Genomic DNA, 22330 nt, shown 5'->3' with positions numbered 1-22330 from the left:
CAGGCTTGATGCAGCCATGTGGGTTGGGAAGGGTCTGTTCACCTAAAATGCACCATTTCTGGGGTCTTTTCCCCAACTCTCAATCCTTTTCATCACTTTTTAAATTTGTGCTGAAGTGCTTTTGTTATTTAAGCACTACTGTCAATTAGTAATTCTATCTATCTATCATCTATCTATCTATCTATCTATCTATCTATCTATCTATCTATCTATCTATCTATCTAATCTATCTATCATCTATCTATCTATCTATCTATCTATCTATCTAGTCTATCTGTCTATCTATCTATCTATCTATCTATCTATCTATCTATCTATCTATCTGTCTATCATCTACCTGTCTATCATCTAGATATATCTATCTATCTGTCTATTTATCTACGTATCATCTATCTATATTATCATCTATCTATCTATATCTATCTATTTATCTATTTTTCTACGTATCCATCTATCATCTATCTATCTATCATCTATCTATTTCTATCTATCTATCTATCTATCTAATCTATCTATCATCTATCTATCTATCTATCTATCTATCTATCTATCTATCTATCTATCATCTATCTAATCTATCTGTCTATCTATCTATCTATCTATCTATCTATCTATCTATCTATCATCTACCTGTCTATCATCTAGATATATCTATCTATCTGTCTATTTATCTACGTATCATCTATCTATATTATCATCTATCTATCTATATCTATCTATTTATCTATTTTTCTACGTATCCATCTATCATCTATCTATCTATCATCTATCTATCTATCTATCTATCTATCTATCTATCTATCTATCTATCTATATCTATCTATTCTAAAGTGTTCAGAAAGAATTTTGCTGAAAGATTTGGGGGAAGAGCATAATTAAAATTTTAGTAAAATGGTAGTAACCTATCCAATAGGAGGATTCCTTTTTTTAAAAAAAGAATTAGTACGAAAACACTTTCATTTTAAGTGCTGTTGTGAAAACCCTCAAAACGACACCCCACATCTTCTGCCTGGTTCCTTCTTCCCTCCCCAATTCCACTCCCCCCCCCTAGGACCTCTGGCTCCCTGCTATTCAACCTCAATTTCAATTCCAGTCCCCCCCCTCAAAACCAGCTTGCTCACCCCCACACCTCCCTCAACCCAGCCAGGCAATCGCTCCAACCACTAGGCTGGCCTGCAGTAGACCAACGCTCACTTAGGCCTCTTCTTGATAAGTTATTTTATATTAATTCCCCATTGTTGATGCAAAATCTTCTCCGGGCTCTTCACACCTCTGAAGTTCATTCTTGGAGCGTCTCAGGGCCCCCACTCTTGGTCCAGCTGCTTCTTCTACAGCCAGCATCTGCTGCAAGAACTGGATCAAAACACACAGACTTTGGTTTGTTTTTTTAAAAATGGAGCTCTTCACTATTTTCTGTAGTGCATCTGTCACACCTCTCGACTACAACTCCCACCTGGAAGGGGCTGGTGGGGCTGTAGTCTAAAACCTATGGAGGGCACCAGGTTGCTGAAGGCCACTCCAGTGACTGCAATCTAATCCTGTGTTTCTCTAACTTGAGTCTGCAGCTGTTGTTGAACTACAACTCCCATCACCCCTAGACGAACCAGTGGTCAGGGGTGATGGGAGCTGTAGTCCAACAACAGCTGGGGACCCAAGTTTGAGAAACACCTGCTCTAATCCAAGATGGTATATCCTCTGCCCTTGAAACCCTAAGAGCCATAGGTGCCGACTCCCTGGTGTTCTGAGTGCCCACAAAATTCCCCATGAGGGAGCTGGGCACCCACAAATTTCAGCGCCAGGGCCATGCATGCTGCATAGCACCCACGGTCATGGGGCCAGGTTGGCACTCCTGCTAAGTATAGGCCAGCAAGTGCCAACGTGTTGCATCCCAGAATACAATTCCCAGCAGAGCCAGCCAGCATGGCTAATGGCCAGGGATGGTGGGAACTGGAGTCCATCAACATCTGGAGGCCACCTTGTTGACTACCCCTGACCTGATGTTGACAATACTGCATTAGATGGACCAAAGGTCTGACTCATGAGGAGGCCCTCTTCCTCATAAGAAAGAGCTCTGCTGGACCAAAATATCATCTATTCCAACATCCTGTTGTCCCAGTATGGAACCAGATGCTTATGAGAAGCCCTTAAGCAGGAGATGAGCACAATTTTTAACATTATTACATATTTTGTGTTTTTCATATTGTAGTATAATAAAAATAAAAATAAACTTTTTTTATATCCTGCCCTCCCTGGCCAAAGTCTGGCTCAGGGCGGCTAACATCAAGCATATAACATTATAAAATCAAACAATAATTAAATTACCTCCTAAAAGCAGGTCAAAATCAAATTCTAATTAGAAGGCTTTCCGCAGAGTTAGGATTGGGAACAGTAAGTGCTCATTGGCCCAACTGTTTACATTGGGCCTGTGAGAATTCTGGGAGGATTCTTTCATATTAGTTCTTATACAAAAAGAAGAGGGGAGTCAGGGTGAGCCCTGACCAAAGGCCTGGCGGAACAACTCCGTCTTGCAGGCCCTGCGGAAAGATGTCAAATCCCACAGGGCCCTGGTCTCTTGTGGCAGAGCTTTCCACCAGGCTGGGGCCAAGGCTGAAAAGGCCCTGGCCCTGGTTGAGGCGAGCCTAATCTCTCTGAGGTCTGGGATCTACAAAGTGTTATTATTTGTAGACCGTAAGGTCCTCCGTGGGGCGTACCAGGAGAGGCGGTCCCGTAGGTACGAGAGGGTCCTAGGCTCTATATGTTGTGATCCGCTCTGAGATCTATGGATGAAGGGCGGTATACGAATTTAATGAACACAATATAAATACTGCTGTCCTGACTTGGGATTCCCAGTGACCGGTTTTCAGAAGCATTTTCTTGCCCCCCAAAAATGCCTCAGTATTTAGAAAGCGAGCAACCAAACTTGTTCTTGATCACTGATAACAAATGTGTGCATTTAAGCCTTACATCTGGGATCCGGTAGCCTTTTCCTTCAAGGAATTCCTTAAAAGCATACGTTCCATGAAGCTGCGTGATCTCCATGTCCTGGAAAGTCATTCAAAACCAAACCATGTTAAGATGCACATTGAGGGACCATTTCCTCCCTCCCTTCCCTCACCCCAGCTCTCTTCTTCTTATTCATCCCCTCTGCGTCTCTCCCTTTCCCTCACCCCTCGACTTGAGGGCAAACACACACAAATGTATTATCTGTGTTTCCAGGGTCCCAAAAAGTGGAACACTGGCCTGATGGGGCTAAGCATTCAATATGAGCAGGGCTATGCAGTCAGAGCAAACATGATTCGCAACAGCCCCCATTAAGTTCAATGGCATTAAGTGCCTCGGATGCCAATATAAGCTAGCAAACCAGGCACAAGGATTTTATCTTGACCTACAAAGCCCTAGGGACGCGGGTGGCACTGTGGGTCAGAGCCTAGGGCTTGCCTATCAGAAGGTCGGCAGTTCGAATCCCCACGACGACGGGGTGAGCTCCCGTTGCTCGGTCCCTGCTCCTGCCAACCTAGCACTTCGAAAGCATGTCAAAGTGCAAGTAGATAAATAGGTACCGCTCCGGCGGGAAGGTAAATGGCATTTTCGTGTGCTGCTCTGGTTCGCCAGAAGCGGCTTAGTCATGCTGGCCACATGACCAGGACGCTGTACGCCAGCTCCCTCGGCCAATAAAGCGAGATGAGCGCCGCAACCCCAGAGTCGTCCACGACTGGACCTAATGGTCCCTTTACCTTTACAAAGCCCTAAACAACTTGGATCTACAGAGCACTACAGAGCCATTAATCTGTTGAGGTCCTCCTGGAGTGGCTTCAGCCAACAGATGTGCAAATTAAGTCCACTAGGGGGAGAGCCTTAACTACAATTGTTAGGGATTCTGCAGGAGGGGGTAATATGTATGTGAGCACAGATCAGACCAAGATATACTATTGAAGGCAGCTGAGATGCTGCCGCTGCCTTTGCATTCACTTTTCTGGTACCATTTTGCCATCATCATCATTTTTACCCACCTTTCATCCTAAGGTCCCAGTATTCATACATCTTGTGACAGCTAACTGTAGGTCCCTGGTTTGACCGTGCTTATCTACATACGTGATATATATAACTCAGCCTGGACACAGAAGTCCTCCTCTGAGGGCCTTCTGGTGGTTTCCTCACTGCGAGAAGCCAAGTTACAGGGAACCAGGCAGAGGGCCTTCTCGGTACTGACACCCTCCCTGGGGAACCCTTCAGATGTCAAGGAAATAAACAACTATCTGACTTTTAGAAGACATCTGGAGGCAGCCCTGTTTAGAGAAGTTTTTAATGTTTGGTGTTTTATTGTGCTTTTAATTCTGTTGGGAGCCACCCAGAGTGGCTGGGGGAACCCAGCCAGATGGGCAGGGTATAATTATTATTATTATTATTATTATTATTATTATTATTATTATACATCCCAATGTCACTCTCTCATTGACTGCATGACTGATGTGGAGTCTTTCATTCGGAAAAAGACACACACACACACACACATATGCACACACACACACCCAAATATTTGGCAATACCTTTTCACCCAATGCCCTCTTTGAATTCCTGGAGCTTCTGTCTCTTGCTTTTGGATCTTCTAAAGGGTTTTGTTTCTTCCATGTCTTTGGGTCCAGGTACCAGGCACCATACCTGATCTTCTCAGACTTGGATTGACAAGATTCCTGAATGATAATAATAATATTATAATAATATCATCTCTAATTGCATTTTTTAAAACTGCATCTCAAACACTGGGTGCCTCCAGACCATGGGTAGGCAAACTAAGGCCCAGGGGCCAGATCCAGCCCAATCGCCTTCTCAATCCGGCCCACGGACGGTCTGGGGATCAGCGTGTTTTCACATGAGTAGAATAATAATAATAATAATAATAATAATAATAATAATAATAATTTATTATTTATACCCCGCCCATCTGGCTGAGTTTTCCCCAGCCACTCTGGGCGGCTCCCAATCAGTGTTAAAAACCGTACAGCATTACATATTAAAAACTTCCCTGAACAGGGCTGCCTTAAGATGTCTTCTGAACGTCAGGTAATTCTTTATCTCTTTGACATCTGATGGGAGGGCGTTCCACAGGGCGGGCGCCGCTACCGAGAAGGCCCTCTGTCTGGTTCCCTGTAGCCTCACTTCTCGCAATGAGGGAACCGCCAGAAGGCCCTCGGCGCTGGATCTCAGAGTCCGGGCTGAACGATGGGGGTGGAGACGCTCCTTCAGGTATACAGGACCGAGGCCGTTTAGGGCTTTAAAGGTCAGCACCAACACTTTGAATCGTGCTCGGAAACGTACTGGGAGCCAATGCAGATCTCTCAGAACCGGTGTTATGTGGTCCCGGCGGCCACTCCCAGTCACCAGTCTCGCTGCCGCATTCTGGATTAATTGCAGTTTCCGGGTCACCTTCAAAGGTAGCCCCACGTAGAGCACGTTGCAGTAGTCCAAGCGTGAGATAACCAGAGCATGCACCACTCTGGCGAGACAGTCCGAGGGGAGGTAGGGTCTCAGCCTGCGTACCAGGTGGAGCTGGTAGACAGCTGCCCTGGACACAGAGTTAATCTGCGCCTCCATGGACAGCTGTGAGTCCAAAATGACTCCCAGGCTGCGCACCTGGTCCTTCAGGGGCACAGTTACCCCATTCAGGACCAGGGAATCCTCCACACCTGCCCGCCTCCTGTCCCCCAAAAACAGTACTTCTGTCTTGTCAGGATTCAACCTCAATCTGTTAGCCGCCATCCAACCTCCAACCGCCTCCAGGCACTCACACAGGACCTTCACCGCCTTCAAAAGAATGTGTCCTTTTATTTAAAACTCATCTCTGGGCTATTTGTGGGGCATAGGAATCCATTCATTTTTCCCTCAAAAATATAGTCTGACTCACCACATGGTCTGAAGGACAGTGGACCGGCCCCCTGCTGAAAAAGTTTGCTGACCCCTGCGTCCAGACTGTCACTGTTAAGTTGTGGGTGAACATATCAGACGACACAGCGATTCTTCAAACAGCTCTTGTTTATTCACAGGCCAGAACAGAACTGAACTGAAGGGTTCAGCCAGCCTGCTTATATAGAGCTCCAGTACAACGTAACTGTAACAACTTTCTGTAACTATCCAATCACTGAACGTCACTTTCGATCCCTTATTTGCATATGTGGACCTGAACTATCTGCAGTATCCCCCTGCTGGCCCAGGGTGAGAACTTCAGTACATAACAGTCACCCTTTTGCAAGAGGGATTAGAGCACTTCAGTTCTATGCAACTGAAGCAGATTAAAGCACTCCTTTGCCCGAGCTCTTTGCTTTATCCCAAAGAACAGCATAGCAAGTACAAGATGACTAAACCTGGGGACCCGAGGGTTGCTTACCTTGGAATGGCTACCTTGCTGAGCATCGCTTCTCAGGCTTGTCTGGGGAGATGGCATCCCTACATACTTCCGCAACTCAGCAGGCAAATAGTTCAGCTCCTCAACGTGTATTGGGCCAGACAACGGGGGCTTGGTTTTGTAATTTGTATCAAAGAGGCTTATAATGGTGGCTTCATCAATGTCGTATTTCTCTCCACCCTGGAATGGTAATTCAATTAAAACAGGTATATATTTATATTTATATTATTTAGAAATATATTCCAACAAAAGGGATATTTATTAACTCGAGTATACTTTCGCCATTCACAATTGCAGATTAGCCTTGGTAAATACCCCTTGATAAAAAAATCATTTGATTTTTATCTTTATTTTAGTAAACTTAAGAATCAGTTTTAGGTCTTAACAGCATGAAATCTTGCAAGGAGGGCGACTTACAAAAAGCTCGGGCTTCTAGTGATTCAGAACATAACCAATCAAGGATCAGCTGCACCTAAGGAGTTCCCTATTGATCAGCTGATTGAGACCGATAGCAAGCCCCACACTGGCTGCTTGCAGGTCCAGTTTGGATTCAGATCTATGGGGCTCATCTCACGTTACTGGCCGAAGGAGCCAGCATACAGCTTCCAGGTCATGTGGCCAGCATGACTAAGCTGCTTCTGGCAAACTAGAGCAGCGCACGGAAACGCCATTTACTTTCCCGCTGGAGCGGTACCTATTTATCTACTTGCACTTTGTGCTTTCGAACTCCTAGGTTGGCAGCAGCAGGGACCGAGCAACAGGAGCTCACCCTGTCATGGGGATTCAAACCGCCAACCTTCTGATCGGCAAGTCCTAGGCTCTGTGGTTTAGACCACAGCGCCACCCGCGTCCCAATACAAAGTTACTGATATATAAAAATCAGTATCGATTCATTTTCCTTTTGACACAGCCTCCCACTCAGCCTCTAGGTTCTTGCCAAGGTCCAAACAAACTCTTAGCTCATCCACTGTTATGTACTGAGTTGAATAGGATCCAAACTGCAGCAGTCTGATTGGTCCTAGAACAATAGGATCCAAATTGCAGCAGTCTGATTGGTCCTAGAACAATAGGATTCAGAATGCAGCAGTCTGATTGGTCCTAGAACAATGCAGCAATATGATTGGTTGGCAGGAACCACCCAATCATGCTCCAGATATAAGTGAATCCACAACCTGATTGGCTTACAGTTGAATTCCAGAATTAGCCAATCATGTGCAGCCCATTGTGTAAATAATGTATATAAAGCAGATACTTTGAGGGGACATTCATTCATTCCTCCTCACCACTATGAGCTGAATATAGAGCATGAAATCACTTTGCGACTCTGAGTATATTTCATCCACAAAAGTCTCATGACAAGAAGAGTTGCTGGAAACGGTGGACATCACACTAATTTGAAACTCTTGACTTGTTTTCTATGGGCAGGCCCAGGGGGGATGCTGCTTCCTCAGCTGCCCACAATTGTGTCCCATTCAGATGCTCTCTCCACACCCAGGTCCAGTTACAGCAGGTTTGTTGAGCTTCCCAGGGGCTCCAAAGGGTGGGAAGAGGGGCCCCTCCACTCACATCTTTTTCCTCACCCCCCCCCCATCCTCTCTTCCTCCTCCAACTGATATGACTTGATAAGCGACACCTCTCAGACTGGAGTTTAACTGTTCTGGATTTTGCTAAAGTTGAAATGCATCAGTTCTGACAGGAAAACATGACAGGAAGTACAAATACAAACACTGCATATTCTGAGAGAAAATACACATTTGGGAGTAATTTTAAAACGCACAGATTAATGTGAAAATGGAATGAAAAGGTCTGAAAATAATACGGAACAGAAATGGTCAGATTCACCGATCCCCAGTGCAGAATCACAACAGGAAAGAGAGGAAATTGCCTTATACTGAGTCAGACCATTGGTCCATCTAACTCAATACTGTCTGCACTGACCAGCAGTAGCTCTCCAGGGTTTCAGAGAGGGAGGTATTTCTCAGTGTTACCTGGAGATGTTGGGAATTTACCGTATTTTTCGCTCTATAGGATGCACCCGACCATAGGACGCACCTTGTTTAAAGGGGGAAAACAAGAAAAAAAATTCTCTCCCTCTCTGCTCAGCACCCCTTCAGCGAAGCGGCAGGAGAAACGGAGACCCTTCCATTTCTCCTCCCGCTTCGCTGAAGGGGCGCTGCGCAACTCCCTCTCTGCTGAAGCCAGGAGAGTCTTGCGCTCCCGGCTTCTGCAAAAGGAACCCAAAGCCTGCGGAGCACAGAGGAAGCGCTCCCTCTGTGCTTCGGAGGCTTCACGTTGCTATCACTGAAGCCAAGGAGCCTGCATTCGCTCCATAGGACACACACACATTTCCCCTTAATTTTTGGAGGGGGAAAAGTGCGTCCTATAGAGCGAAAAATACGGTAATTTTGGATCTTCTGCAATGTTCTGCCACAGAGTTACAGACCTACCGGACAAGTCAGTCCTTGCTTTTGCAGTTCCCCACATGCAACATTGAGACATTAATCTGTAGCATAAAACCTAATTCTGGTCTTTCAGCAAGATTGCATGCGGGGATTATTTTGCTCACCAGAGAATCAAACCATCTGCAGAACTCCTTCGCAGCTTGTTTCACATTCTCACCGACGGGAGGGACATAATTCATCCTGGCCTCTCTTTCTCTTGCTGCTATTTCCGTTTTAGTGAGCCACTTGTAAGGGTCCTTGCCTTTGGGATCCTTGCTGTTGGAAGCAATGGCAGAATGAAACCATTAATGGTGCAACCCATTCCCCTGTTTGTTTGTTTAATTTTCATTATCCTTTCCTGTCAAGGAGAAAGGGCAAGGCAGCAAATACCAAAGCGGTGAAAGAATACCATTTAAAATAAAATGTAAAACATCTAAAAATATATATTTAAAAGCATAAAACAGTCACATGTCCTCATAGCATTTTAATTTAGAGAAAAGGCAGGTAAGAAGCGAGATGATAGAAATTTATAAAAAAATAAATATACATCGCGTGGAGAAAACGGATAGAGAGAAGTTTTTCTCCCTCTCTCATAACACTAGAACTTTTTTTTAAAAGGGGGAGGAGGTAAAAGACCCCTGGAGGGTTAAGTCCAGTCAATGGTGACTATGGGGTTGTGGCGCTCATCTCGCTTCAGGCTGAGGGAGCCGGCGTTTATCCACCGACAGCTTTCCAGGGAATAGCTCTGTCTTACAGGCCCTGCGGAAGGAAATCAAATCTATGTTTATGTTTGCTGCGTTTTATTTGTCATTGAGACATGGCTTCAACCGTCCATACCAGACACGGCTATTCAGTTGGAAGGCTGTGTGGTACATCGTCATGACCGAGGCATGGACTTCGGAAAAACCAGAGGAGGGGGGCTGTGTGTATATGTGAACAAATGCTGGTCCAATAATTCTAAGACCGTTGGCAGTTACTGTTCACCGGATTTGGAATATGTGGCTGTTAAATGTAGACCAGCCTATCTCCCTAGGGAGTTTACAGCTGTTATGCTAACTGGTGTGTACGTGCCACCAGATGCCAATGCCAACTTGGCGCTGGGATGCCTGCAGAGCCTTATCAGCAGCCAGCAAGACAAGCATCCTGAAGCTGTGCACATCATTGCGGGAGACTTTAATCATGTTGAACTTAAAAAAGTGCTCCCAACGCTCTATCAGCATGTGAAATGTCCCACAAGAGGGGACAAGACACTGGACAAAGTTTATTCGAATGTAAATCACGGCTATAGGGCTTTACAGCTGCCACATTTGGGCCAGTCCGACCATATGTCTCTGTTCCTGGTACCAGCATATATCCCACTCAGGAAACGGGCTCCCACAATATCAAGGACTGTTAAAATCTGGCCTGAAGGTGCTATCCATCAGCTGCAGGACTGTTTTGAGAGAACCAATTGGGACATTTTCGATCGTTCAGACCTGGAGGAGCACACGGCGGCAGTTCTGTGCTATATCAATCACTGCACAGACACTGTCACAGTAAATAAATCCATCCGGTTTTACCCCAATCAGAAACCCTGGATGAATAGAGAGGTCCAGTGCCTGTTGCGGGAAAGGAACAGGGCTTTTAGGTCGGGCGAGGTGCAGCTTTACAGTGTGGCAAGAGCAAACTTGAAGAGGGGTATTCGACGGGCAAAACTGGTCTATAGGCAGAGGATTGAGGATAATTTAAGGAGTAACAACACAAGACAGATGTGGCAGGGGATTCAGCATATTACCAACTACAAACCTAACCTTGGTGCTGTCGACGGTGACCCTTTGCTGGCGGAGGAGCTTAACTTCTTCTTTGCTCGCTTCGAGAAGGAGCCACCTGAGACGCCGGTATTACAGCCACCAGCCCATAGGGGCCCCTCATTCACTGTAGAGGAGCATGAGGTGAGACAGGTATTGAGGATGGTGAATCCGAGGAAGGCTGCTGGACCGGATGGCATCACGGGAAAGGTGTTGAAGGGCTGTGCGGATCAGCTGGCGAGGGTCTTTACTAAGATCTTCAACAAGTCCTTACACCAGTCTATTGTCCCACCCTGCCTGAAGTCGTCAACTATTGTTCCTCTGCCTAAAAAATCCACAATCAGTAGTCTGAACGACTACAGACCAGTTGCACTGACTCCAATCATCATGAAGTGTTTTGAGAAACTGGTGCGCCGTCACATTATTTCCTGTCTTCCATCAACTTTTGACAACTACCAGTTTGCATACAGGGCAAATAGATCCACGGAAGACGCTATCACTACCACTCTCCATGCTGCTCTGTTCCATCTGGAGCAGCCGGGGAGTTATGTGAGGCTGCTGTTTGTGGATTTTAGCTCTGCTTTTAACACTATCCTCCCCCATAGACTGGTGTCCAAGCTAGAGGCGATTGGACTCTCCAACTCCACCTGTCTCTGGGTTTTGGACTTTTTGTCAGAACGTTCTCAGAGGGTTAGAGTAGGGTCACATATGTCCACAGCCCTTAGCCTTAACACCGGCTCACCACAGGGTTGTGTGTTGAGTCCCCTGCTCTATACTCTCTATACGTATGATTGTACAGCCATTTATTCCAGCAACAAAATCATCAAGTTTGCTGATGACACTACGGTGGTGGGGCTCATTTCAGGAGGGGATGAGTCCGCCTATCGGGACGAGGTGGAGCGGCTTTGTGCTTGGTGTGGAGAGAACAATCTGGCTCTTAATACGACTAAGACCAAGGAATTGGTGGTGGATTACAGGAAAAAAAAGGCGGACATTCAGCCCTTGTATATCAACGGGGAACGGGTGGAGAGGGTGGCGGAATTCAGGTTTTTGGGAGTGACTATCGATCAGGGCATGACTTGGAGCGCAAATACCACTGCTCTGGTGAAGAAGGCCCAGCAGAGAATTTATTTCCTCAGACTTTTAAAGAAGAACAATCTGAGTGAGAGACTGCTGGTGTCCTTCTACCGAGGCTCCATAGAGAGCATTCTCACATACTGTATTTGTGCCTGGTTCTCCAGCTGTACAGCTAGGAAGAGGAAGGTGCTCCAGAAGGTCATAACCACAGCCCAAAGGATTATTGGTCATCCCCTCCCATCTTTGGAAGAACTGTACGGTTCCCGTTGTCTTAGGAAAGCAAACAATATCCTGCAGGATGCATCTCACCCGGGACACAGTCTGTTTGTACTACTGCCTTCTGGCAGGAGATACAGAAACATCAAGTCAAGGACAAATAGACTGAAAAATAGTTTCTATCCAAGAGCTGTGGCCTTCTTAAATGCAGTAACTCGATAGTGTGACCTGGGAGTTTGATGGGTGTGGGTGTGGGTGTGGCTGGAATGTGGTTTGTTTGGTTGTTGTTGTTGTTTTGCTTTTGTTGTTTTTAAGGGATGGCATCCAATTTCGTTGCACTTGTGCAATGTTGCACTTGTGTAATGACAATAAAGAATCTATCTATCTATCTATCTATCTATCTATCTATCTATCTATCTATCTATGTTCTTCCTCCACAGTCTAAATGACCTCTCCAATACTGAACACCTGCCTAGAAGCTTCCTCTGCTGGAAAAATGTTTCCTACCAGTTATCACAGCTACCAGTTTTCCCAGTAGTGATGTATGGAAGTGAGAGCTGGACCATAAAGAAGGCTGATCGCCGAAGAATTGATGCTTTTGAATTATGGTGCTGGAGGAGACTCTTGAGAGTCCCATGGACTGCAAGAAGATCAAGCCTATCCATTCTGAAGGAAATCAGCCCTGAGTGCTCTCTGGAAGGACAGATCGTGAAGCTGAGGCTCCAAGAGGCCACCTCATGAGAAGAGAAGACTCCCTGGAAAAGACCCTGATGTTGGGAAAGATGGAGGGCACAAGGAGAAGGGGACGACGGAGGACAAGATGGTTGAACCGTGTTCTCAAAGCTACCAGCATGAGTTTGACCAAACTGCGGGAGGCAGTGGAAGACAGGAGTGCCTGGCATGCTCTGGTCCATGGGGTCACAAAGAGTCGGACACGACTAAACGACTAAACAACAACAACAAAATCACAGCTGGAGGGAGCAATGCTTCTGAAGACCAGTTGCTGGAAACCAAAGTAGGGGGTAGAGTCCTCAGATCCTTCTTGAGGGTTTCTCATCTTGTTGGTCATTGTGAGAAGAGGATGCTGAAGTAGATGGATCATTGGCCTGATCTAGCAGGCTCTTCTTCTCAGAGGCTACCATTTTCTCTTTCTCCAAAGGCTCTGCAAGCACTGGACCCATTGAACCCCACAAGGTGGCATTCAAGAGCCAAGCAGTGCATATGTGGTTCAAGTTTTACACTGGCCTTCAGACAGGCTGAACCAACCTTAAGCAAGGCAAAATTACACACTGCAGAAGATCAATGTGTAAAATGTATGTCCTTGTGCTATAAAGCAGGTGACCAAGGGCAACTTCAAGTGGGCAGAGGAACCTTCCCTGCACCTCACTGCCCATCGCCCCACAAGTGCTTTGCCCCTGGTGTTTTTCTCTTAATATGGTTCTGAGACCAGAAGTAATCCTTGACAGGAGAAACTACCTTTGGGGTGAAACAATTTCAGGGGAAATCAGGCAGAGGAACGTGAACAGAAACATCTGCAGATGCCTTCTACCATGTCGGACCACTGGTCCATATAGCTCCATATTATCTGCCACATTATGGTTGTCCATAAAGTGGAACAAAAATAAGCCAGAACATTTATCGTAGAAAAAGTCGTGGGATTTCAGCAGGAAGTTGTGGGGTGTGCAATTACTGGAAATGGACCACCCCCAGAACTCTGGCACATGCAAACTGCCCCTATGAGGGAAAAAATAGATAAGGCCTGTGCTGGGTCCGGGGGTAACCCGTGAAACGCTGTCCAGGACCGGACCAGAATCCAAAGGTTCTGCTGGGAGTCAGTCAGGCAGGAAACCAGGCAGGGGCAGGATCTAGCATACAACAACGTTGCTCCCGCAACCTGGGGCAGGGTCCGACAGCCTTTTATCTTTGTCAGGGTAGCGGCTGGTCCTGATCCCCTGGCAACTCACCTCCCTGTTTCGCCCGAAGGCGAGCACTCCTCCTGCAAGTACTCAGGTCTCTCCTTCTCTCAGACCTGCAGCTCTGCAGGTCTGAGAGAAGGAGAGTCTCTGCAGCTCGGGGGACGTCGGTGGGTTACTAGACCCAGGGGCCACCTCAGCCTCCCCTGACCCAACCGGTAGTGGAGCAGCTGTAAGTGATTGCCCAGCTGAAGGCAACGAGGTCATCCCCGCATCTGGAGCCAGGGCAGGCTCAGGCCCCTGACTTGTCCCAGCTGGTGTTTGCTGCAGGGGCACCTGTGCAGACTGGGACTCTTCAGGATCAGGCCCCAGACTTGGTTCAGATGATGCCTGCTGCAAAGGATCCGGTGCAGACTGAGACTCCTCTGGTTCCGAGTCCAAGCCCAAGTCCCAGGCCATCACAAGGCCTAACCCTGTAAGCTGCTTCATAGTTCCCAGCAGTCCCTCAGGGTCTTGTTCCAGGTGTTGGGTGTGCAACAGAGACAGAGTTGACTATCACTTAATATGGCAAGGTTTCAGGTTTTCTTACTTTTATTTGAGCAAGATGGGAAGCAAATGGGTCTTGTCAGTGTAAGGAGAGTGCAACTGTTGAATAATAATAGGGTATGTGGGGGTTTTTGTGTTCAGATTAGTTTTGAGTAGAGTGCATGTGAATGGTTTTGGTGATTGTGTTATTATTATATGTGCGCTTTGGGGTAATATTTGATTTTCCAGATGATACATATATTGTAATTATGTTCCCTTTTCATAATTGTATCTTGATGCTTTGTGTACAATTTGAATTTGTGGCTCTTATTTATGTTACCTATGTACATTGTTTTCAGATATCTTTGTTGCTTAATCATGTTTCTTATAGCGCAACTATAGGAGGAGGACGACAAAGAGTATTGTTTTGTATTGTATGTGGAATTTGTACATATTTTTTCATTGGGATGTGTAAACTGCTTAGAGATTTCTCTTGAAATATGAAGTGGTATACAAGATAGATATAGATAGATAGATAGATAGATAGATAGATAGATAGATAGATAGGAAGGAAGTGGAATCACATAGCAACTTGTGTATCTGAAGAAGTGTGCATGCACACAAAAGCTCATACCAAGAACTGACTTAGTTGGTCTTTAAGGTGCTACTGGAAGGAATTTTTTTTGTTTTGACTATGGCAGACCAACACGGCTACCTATCTGTAACTACAACTTGGGCACAAATCATCATGATATTTAGAGGAGCCCATAGTCTGTCAAGTATCACAGGGCCCTTGTTTTTTGCTGTCCACATTATTAGGTGCTGCAGCTATGGGATAACAAACCTCATTTAACCAACAAGCTTAAGTCTAATTAATGCATGAAGGAGTTAATACCATAGAGCAAGCTGTCCTGCCAAGCTTTATTCACCTTAGGAGGGACTAAGCAATCAAGCCTTTGCTTCCCTTCAGTCAGCCTGAGGAGCTCAGCATGTGAAGGACATGGCTCTTACAAGCCACTCTTGAGTTCCTATCCAATAATTTAGGAACTTTCACCACTGTAACTAAGCAAAGTTTTACTGCTTATGCAGCTTTTCCTGAATTCTGTAAGGAAAAGCATTTGAAACTAATATTGGAAGAAGTTGTAAGTAAACAAATTTTAACCTACCTAACGTGGTTTTTTTCTATGCTAGGGGAAGAGGGAAGTTTTGGAACTCACAAGGACATATTTTAAAGGACTAACAGCCTATATTTCCCCACTTTACTTTGCCACTTATTTCATGATTTTAATTCTCTACTGGAGTTCTCCTTTGGTGAGAGAACCTGCCCCAAACATGGATCTTGGCATTCAGGGAATTCTGGTTTATATATGGTACCTATATTTTCCTTACCACCAGTGCCTTCATCCTTTCAGAAGCAACCCATCATGCTCTTTTGCTGTGTGATCCCTGACACTCACCAGCCAATGAGCATGGCCCCTGGCTGCTTCTTTCTTTTGTCCTCCAACCGAGACGGAACTGCAGAGGGAACTGGGTGCTCCTGTGTAATGTCAGCATCAGCAACAACATCTTCATTCATCGGAAGCATCTCTGGGTCCAGGATGCTTAGAACTTCCTTGAAAAGCTAAGAATAAAACAAGCCAGAAATAATTTCTCAGTGTAAATGGAACAAGAGTATGGCTTCCTTGGACAACATTTGAGCCAGCCCTCGTTGAGGTATCAGTCACTGGCTTTTATTTTGCTTTTATTTATTTAAAAGCATTCATATACCCCTTAAAATTTGGAAAAAAAATATTTTCGTCTGTGATGCATTACATTCATCTTGGTTTATTTGCACAAAATTTGTACACAGGTTGTAGGACGTTGCTGTTTATTGGGCATTGCCATTCATCATTATGTGCCCAACCCAATATTTTTCCAAGTTGGCACCCCTGGGGGACAACTCTTTTTAAAAATTAAGGATAAATTGATTGCACTATGGCACAATCATAGGAAATGTGGAGATCACCATAGGAAATATTTTCTAGAAGTTCACCACCAATGCAGGGATGGATGATGAAGGCAGTATGAACCTTACCAGAGTAAATGGTCCAAGCATGACACTATTATGATGAGTCATGAGAATGAGTCATCAATGCTAGATCACTCTCTCCTGGGACAGATGAGAACAGCAAGCCTGGAGTGTGACCTCCTACATGCATTGGACCAAGGACATGTGGGGACAGTCCCAGGGATGCTGATTGACCTGGGAACCACGATATGGAAATTAAGTGGCACTTCTAATGCATAGCAATGTTTTCTGCTTGATGAACGGGATGTTTCAGTTTTGTACCTAGTAAGACAATTTGAATGCATTTATCAGTTATTTGACCTTGAAAGGAGTTCACAGATCAGTTTCATTCAATTTTGGGGAATAGACGTTAGAATATACTTCACCATTAAGAAATTATGAATTATAAACTTGTTTAAAAGAAACCTTCCACTTACCAGCCAGAATATGTACATCAACCTCAGCTTTCCATTGCTCAGATTTTTATGCTACTAAGGCCCAGAATTTAACCGTATCGCTCCCAACTGCAGCCTGTTCCAGTTCTTGGCAAAGTTGTTTGCAACAAAGCACTTTTTTTACTTTTAGCAATTGTTTGTCTTTCCTTCCTTGTTGCACCATTATTACCCATATTTCATTTCCCAATTGTCTAGTCTGCCTTGCTAAGGCGGAGAAGCTCTTGTTTCTGGTCAAAGGCCTGGAAATGATGCCTTATGAGGAACGGCTAAGGGAGCTGGGCATGTTTAGCCTGGAGAAGAGGAGGTTAAGGGGTGATATGATAGCCATGTTCAAAGGATGTCACATAGAGGAGGGAGAAAGGTTGTTTTCTGCTGCTCCAGAGAAGCGGACATGGAGCAATGGTTCCAAACTACAAGAAAGAAGATTCCACCTAAACATTAGGAAGAACTTCCTGACAGTAAGAGCTGTTCGACAGTGGAATTTGCTGCCAAGGAGTGTGGTGGAGTCTCCTTCTTTGGAGGTCTTTAAGCAGAGGCTTGACAACCATATGTCAGGAGTGCTCTGATGGTGTTTCCTGCTTGGCAGGGGGTTGGACTCGATGGCCCTTGTGGTCTCTTCCAACTCTATGATTCTATGATTCTTTTTCCTACATTTCTCATCAGGAATCCCTCAGCTGGGAAGGGAGGCTTCCTGTTGCCTGACTGAGAGATCCCTGCCCTGCTCCTGCTTGCACGCCAGTAGGAGTTGGGAGGCTGCTCCGATAGGCAGCATGAAGCCTCCCTTCACAGCTTAGTTGCTGGGGTCAGGGAAGGTGGAAGCAGCCTGGAAGCTGCATCTGAGAGCCCCTGCACCACCATCATATGGGGACTTCCGAGCAGCTCCTGAAGCCAGCCAGAGCCAACTGCTCTGGGCTGCTGAGGCTGCCGCTGCTGCGTTTCCCGGGGACATTAGATGAAATCCGGGGATGGAATTTGTCCAGGGACTTATTTGCAAATCCAGGGACTGTCCCTGGGAAACGGGGACATCTGGTAACCCTATCTCAGGAGGAAGGGATTTTTTTTGCCTCTGGTGATATATATACCACTTTAGCTGGCTTGGGGTGACTGAGGGACATATTTTGCTATTCTGTCTCAGATTAGAGGAAACAGCAGAGAACATGTGGATGTCAGGAGACATTTGCACTAAATGCTGTTGAATTTTCATGAGGATTTCTTTTTTTAAAATTCACGAAGTGATACGGAAATGTGGAAAAGTGAAGATTGGAAAAATGAGACACCAAAACTGACAGACTCTCCCATCCCTATCTAATGTAAGATCCAGCCATCAGCATGGTGTATGAATTTTGGTCGGTTGTCTTTTAAGAAATAGAATCAGTTTGTAGTATGAAAATTGTACAATCCCCTCTCTTAGTTCTGCTGGGGAATATAGATCAATCAAACCAGCAAATACGCAACAGGGAGTGCCTAATCTTTATTCTAGTCGCTGCGGGCCTAGTAATTGCCAAACATTGATGTTCTGCCACGGGACTGTCATTAGACTTGATATATGCAAGGGTTGTTTGGATATTGTGAGTATGGTGTTTTTAAAAAAGAAATTTAAGGGATTTTCCAAGGAAATGGTAAACCTTGATTAGATGAGGGTTGGAATACAGGCTGGCATCTTGATGCCAACAACATTCTACAGTTGCTGGCGGGGGGGGGAATATTTGCATCTGTGAGCAGGACCACAAGAAAATCCCATTTGGAAGCAGCCAAAATTTCTTTCTACAAACAAGCGTATATGTAAGGAAACGTCTCAGAAATGCATTAGAAATAATGGAGCTCATTGTGAGCTGGGCCTATGATCCTTATAAACAAAATTCAGGAAAATGCATGGGAATAATGATGGCCTTTCAGTTTGGACCACAAACTGCACCAAGGGAGTGATGGCTTCAGTTTCGGGTTGGCTTCAGTCTGTTATGAGCATGCTTCTTTGATGCCCCTTGCAACACCAGTAAAAGTCCCCTGCAGTAAGAACCCAGTTCCCCCACCGTATTTGTGAGGTGTGAGAGCCCGAAAAGGGAAGTTCCTCTCATTTGTATTTTACAGAGAATCCCCTGTCGGTATCGTGTGAGAGATATAGCAAACAATGTCGCTGGTGCACAGCAGATTATTCCTTTCACTAACTCCCCTTCAGTGGTGAAATCTCAATGTTAGAGCATCTGCTTTGCATGCAAATTGTGGTTAGACGTTTTCTCATTCGCTGCCCTGTGCAGCGGTGGAAGGAGGGAATATAACTTTATAATATCATCATCCAAATCAAATACCAGCAAATTTAAGCTGTGCAATTAAATGTGATCTGTAGCTCTTGCAAACAATCCCCCTTCCCCAAAGGACTAGACTGTTTGCAAGAAGGAAAGTGATAGAAAAAGGCAATGGAAAGTGTGGATAGTGCCTGATTAGACGCAATGTCATTTAAGTTGCCCACAAACTGATCAGGGTGCATGCTCAATAAACAAGTGAGCCAGAAACAGCCTGTGTCACAATTAGGGATAGGCAAATCTGTCAAGCTTATTTTCTCTCTGTTTCTTATGTTTCCAGTCTTCACATTTCCACATCTATTTGCATTTTTTTAAAAAGAGTCCTCATTAATATTTGTCAGCAGCTTGCTTTAAATTTTCTACGCAATTTTGCCTAATGTAATGCATTTTTGCATGCCGTTTTAATTAATAGACCCACTTTATGCATGCATTTAGTGCAGTGGTACCTCAGGTTAAGAACATAATTTGTTTTGGAGGTCCGTTCTTAACCTGAAACTGTTCTTAACCTGAGGTACCACTTTAGCTAATAGGGCCTCCCGCTGCCGCCGCACAATTTCTGTTCTCCTCATGAAGCAAAGTTCTTAACCCGAGGTACTATTTCTGGGTTAGCGGAGTCTGTAACCTGAAGCGTCTGTAACCCGAGGTACCACTGTACATGCATTTTTCTACACATTGCTTGTTCAGAAAATTGCCTTTAAAAATTAAGAGAATGGTAGTTTTACCATGTGTTGTGTGAATGTCAAAGTGAGTTTCATTTCATGTGTTGCTGCAGGAAATGTGCATTAGGTAGATTTGCCTTTCTATGTGACCTGAAACAAAATCCTCCCCCATTCGTCCTGTTGTTTAGTGGGGGTCTCCTTTCTTGTAACTTGAAGCCATTGGTTCGAGTCCTAACCAGGAGAAAAGAAGTTTCCTCCATCTTCCATGTGACAGCCCTTAAGATATTTGAAGATGGCTATCATATCTTCATATGACAACCCTTTAGATTTGTTTCAGCATTAGCTGAAATAATTTTTACACAAATGCTAAACCTTACCTCTGGGGGAATGCTTTCTTCCAGATGAGGATAGAGAGCTAAGGGGTGCTGGCTAAGGCAGTACTCAATCTGAGCAATGTAGTCCCTTCTGGCTTGCAGATTTGGGCTGATTTTGGAGGTCTTCGTCTGGGGCTTGGTTAGCATCCTTTTGGCCCTCTGTTGCATTTTGCCCAGGTCCTCAGGTTTACTAGGGAGAATAATAGGGTTGAGCTCCTTTGGGCGTTGGATGACAATGTTGTCACAAGGAGGAGGGAAACCGTCCCTGAAATCGTCCAAGCCATTTTTCAGGAAACGCCAGCGCTGGCCATTTAAGGAATCCAAAAGCCTGGATTTGTTAAGGGAACGCTTTTGAAAGCATTTAAAGGGCATTTTCTCCTTGCATCTGGAAAACAACAACACTATGTTAATAATAATAATAATAATAATAATAATAATAATAATAATATAAATAAATAAATAAATAAATAAATAAATAAATACATGGTTCCAACCACCAAACTTGCAGAATCAAACTGAAGTTTGTAGCTTATCTTTACACTGTAAAAAGATGGGATTTACCACACAACCCCAAGCCATATTTCTATGGGGCTTAGACCCGTGTATGTTTTCTCAGAACTACAACTGTTCTTAGCTAAAATTGCAATTGGAAGAATACATACGAGCAGGTGAAAGTAGCAAAATTCCACACAAAATCTGGCACCTAAGACGTGTGCAAATATTGCATCAAACGTTGGCTGGCTGGCTTCAGTGTTTTCACAAAGCAGCAAATCTTTGCCTCCCGGTAGAAAGGACACAACTGAGCAGCGTTAAGCATGTGCGCTTGGTGTGTTTGGGCTGGTTGTTGTGGCAACCGAACTCTGCCGAGCTGGTTCATTCATGGCAGCAAATTTTCTACAGGCAGGGCCGAAGAGGATTTGCCCGCCTTTTATGCTGTAAGGAAGTAACCTGAGAACACCAGTGTTAACGGAGAAATCTGAGGGCTCCCTTGGACAAAAAACAAGGACACCAGCCAGGAATACCAGAGCAAAACAGCAGCCAGTAGGCTTGGTCTTTATTGAAGTTGTGACAGGATTCCCACCTGCCACAAGGTGGAACAAGATGGAAGCCCCCAAACTTTTATTATTTTATTACAAAAGAGCCCCCAAACTTTTATTAGCTGCTAATCCCCATGTTACACCCCCCCAAACTTCATCACTAATACATCACAGTTACATCATGAAAGGGGAGGTCTGGTGGCAGTAATATGAGCATCCTGGACCCTGCCCCATGGTTCTCCTTGCCCTCCACCAAACACCCATCAAGTGTAAGAAAAAAGATATTTACATTTCCCTGTTTCCCAGCCAAGTTCATCACACCCTTTTCTGGGTTTGTTATTTCTGGAATGGCTACCTGTCTGGCACTCAGGTATCAGGATGCCAAGAATTATCACTCAGGCAGAGGGGCTGCTGAGTAGCTGAGCTCACATCTCTATATGAATTTCTGAAGTTTTCCCAGTGAGCCAGTGCATAGGTACATTTATCAGTGAATTGTTACATTTGGTATCGAGTAGCAAAGGCCCTTTGAATAAATAGAAAGAAACTGTGATGAAGTGTTTAGTGGGGTCAAATCACAAAAGTCACAAAAGTGATTGTGCTGGTTTTGTGTTGTTGTTTTTTTGAATAATATTTATTAAAGTTTCAAGGAAATTACAAAAAATAGAAAGAAGAAAAGAGAAGAAAAGAAAAAAGACAAAAAATACAGAAAAAATACAGAAAAAATAAAAAGCAATTAAAAACAAATCGGTCTTTCCATGTCTTGTCTTTCATTTGCTTGTTTCCCTGACCTCCTCACACCTCCCTTTTTGTATTCTAGTTCAGTAGTTGTTTCAGCAAGTCCTTACCCTTTTTGCATTTATCTTGATATAGTATCTTAATATATTGTAACTTTACATTTTCACCTGTTGACAATCCATTTTTACATACCCCTTTGTAACATTATTGCTAAAACCACTTAACTTCATTCCAGCATCCCTCTAACATTCCTTAATTTTACAGTATTTCTGTAAATAGTCTTTAAATTTCTTCCAATCTTCTTCCACCGACTCTTCTCCCTGGTCTCGGATTCTGCCAGTCATTTCCGCCAGTTCCATGTAGT

General features: G+C 44.6%; 1 protein-coding gene across 2 annotated transcripts; it reads right to left on the bottom strand.

Annotated features, from left to right (window-relative positions):
* Positions 1-1095: 1095 nt before the first annotated feature.
* On the bottom strand, positions 1096-21043 carry LOC310852761 (protein FAM47E-like). 2 transcript variants are annotated; one of them, XM_083756734.1, is made up of 8 exons: positions 20857-21042; positions 20198-20579; positions 15817-15980; positions 8967-9117; positions 6383-6580; positions 4548-4691; positions 2965-3042; positions 1098-1353 (listed from the first exon to the last, which is right to left on the bottom strand). In XM_083756734.1, the coding sequence occupies exons 2-8, from the start codon at positions 20564-20566 to the stop codon at positions 1225-1227; spliced, it is 1233 nt and encodes a 410-aa protein (XP_083612860.1). In that variant the 5' UTR covers positions 20567-20579; positions 20857-21042; the 3' UTR covers positions 1098-1224. The 2 variants fall into 2 exon arrangements, with proteins under 2 accessions (XP_083612861.1, XP_083612860.1); XM_083756735.1 differs by lacking the exon at positions 4548-4691 and having other exon boundaries at positions 1096-1353; positions 20857-21043.
* Positions 21044-22330: the final 1287 nt, after the last annotated feature.

The sequence above is a fragment of the Podarcis gaigeae genome, assembly GCF_964106915.1.
Source record: "Podarcis gaigeae genome assembly, chromosome: 9".
In the NCBI taxonomy this organism is placed as follows: Eukaryota; Metazoa; Chordata; class Lepidosauria; order Squamata; family Lacertidae; genus Podarcis; species Podarcis gaigeae.
The sequence above is the reverse complement of the archived record's forward strand: the minus strand, read 5'-3'. Positions and strand labels throughout refer to the sequence as shown.

Bases quoted from the DNA above. Each gene is read 5' to 3' on its own strand.
- LOC310852761 (XM_083756734.1), bottom strand. From the start codon at position 20,566: ATGCCCTTTAAATGCTTTCAAAAGCGTTCCCTTAACAAATCCAGGCTT. The intron at 15,981-20,197 runs GTAAGGTTTAGC...TTTTATTCTTAG, and splicing joins AAGAAAGCATTCCCCCAGAG to CTTTTCAAGGAAGTTCTAAG. The intron at 3,043-4,547 runs GTATTGCCAAAT...ATGACTTTCCAG, and splicing joins AGAGGGCATTGGGTGAAAAG to GACATGGAGATCACGCAGCT.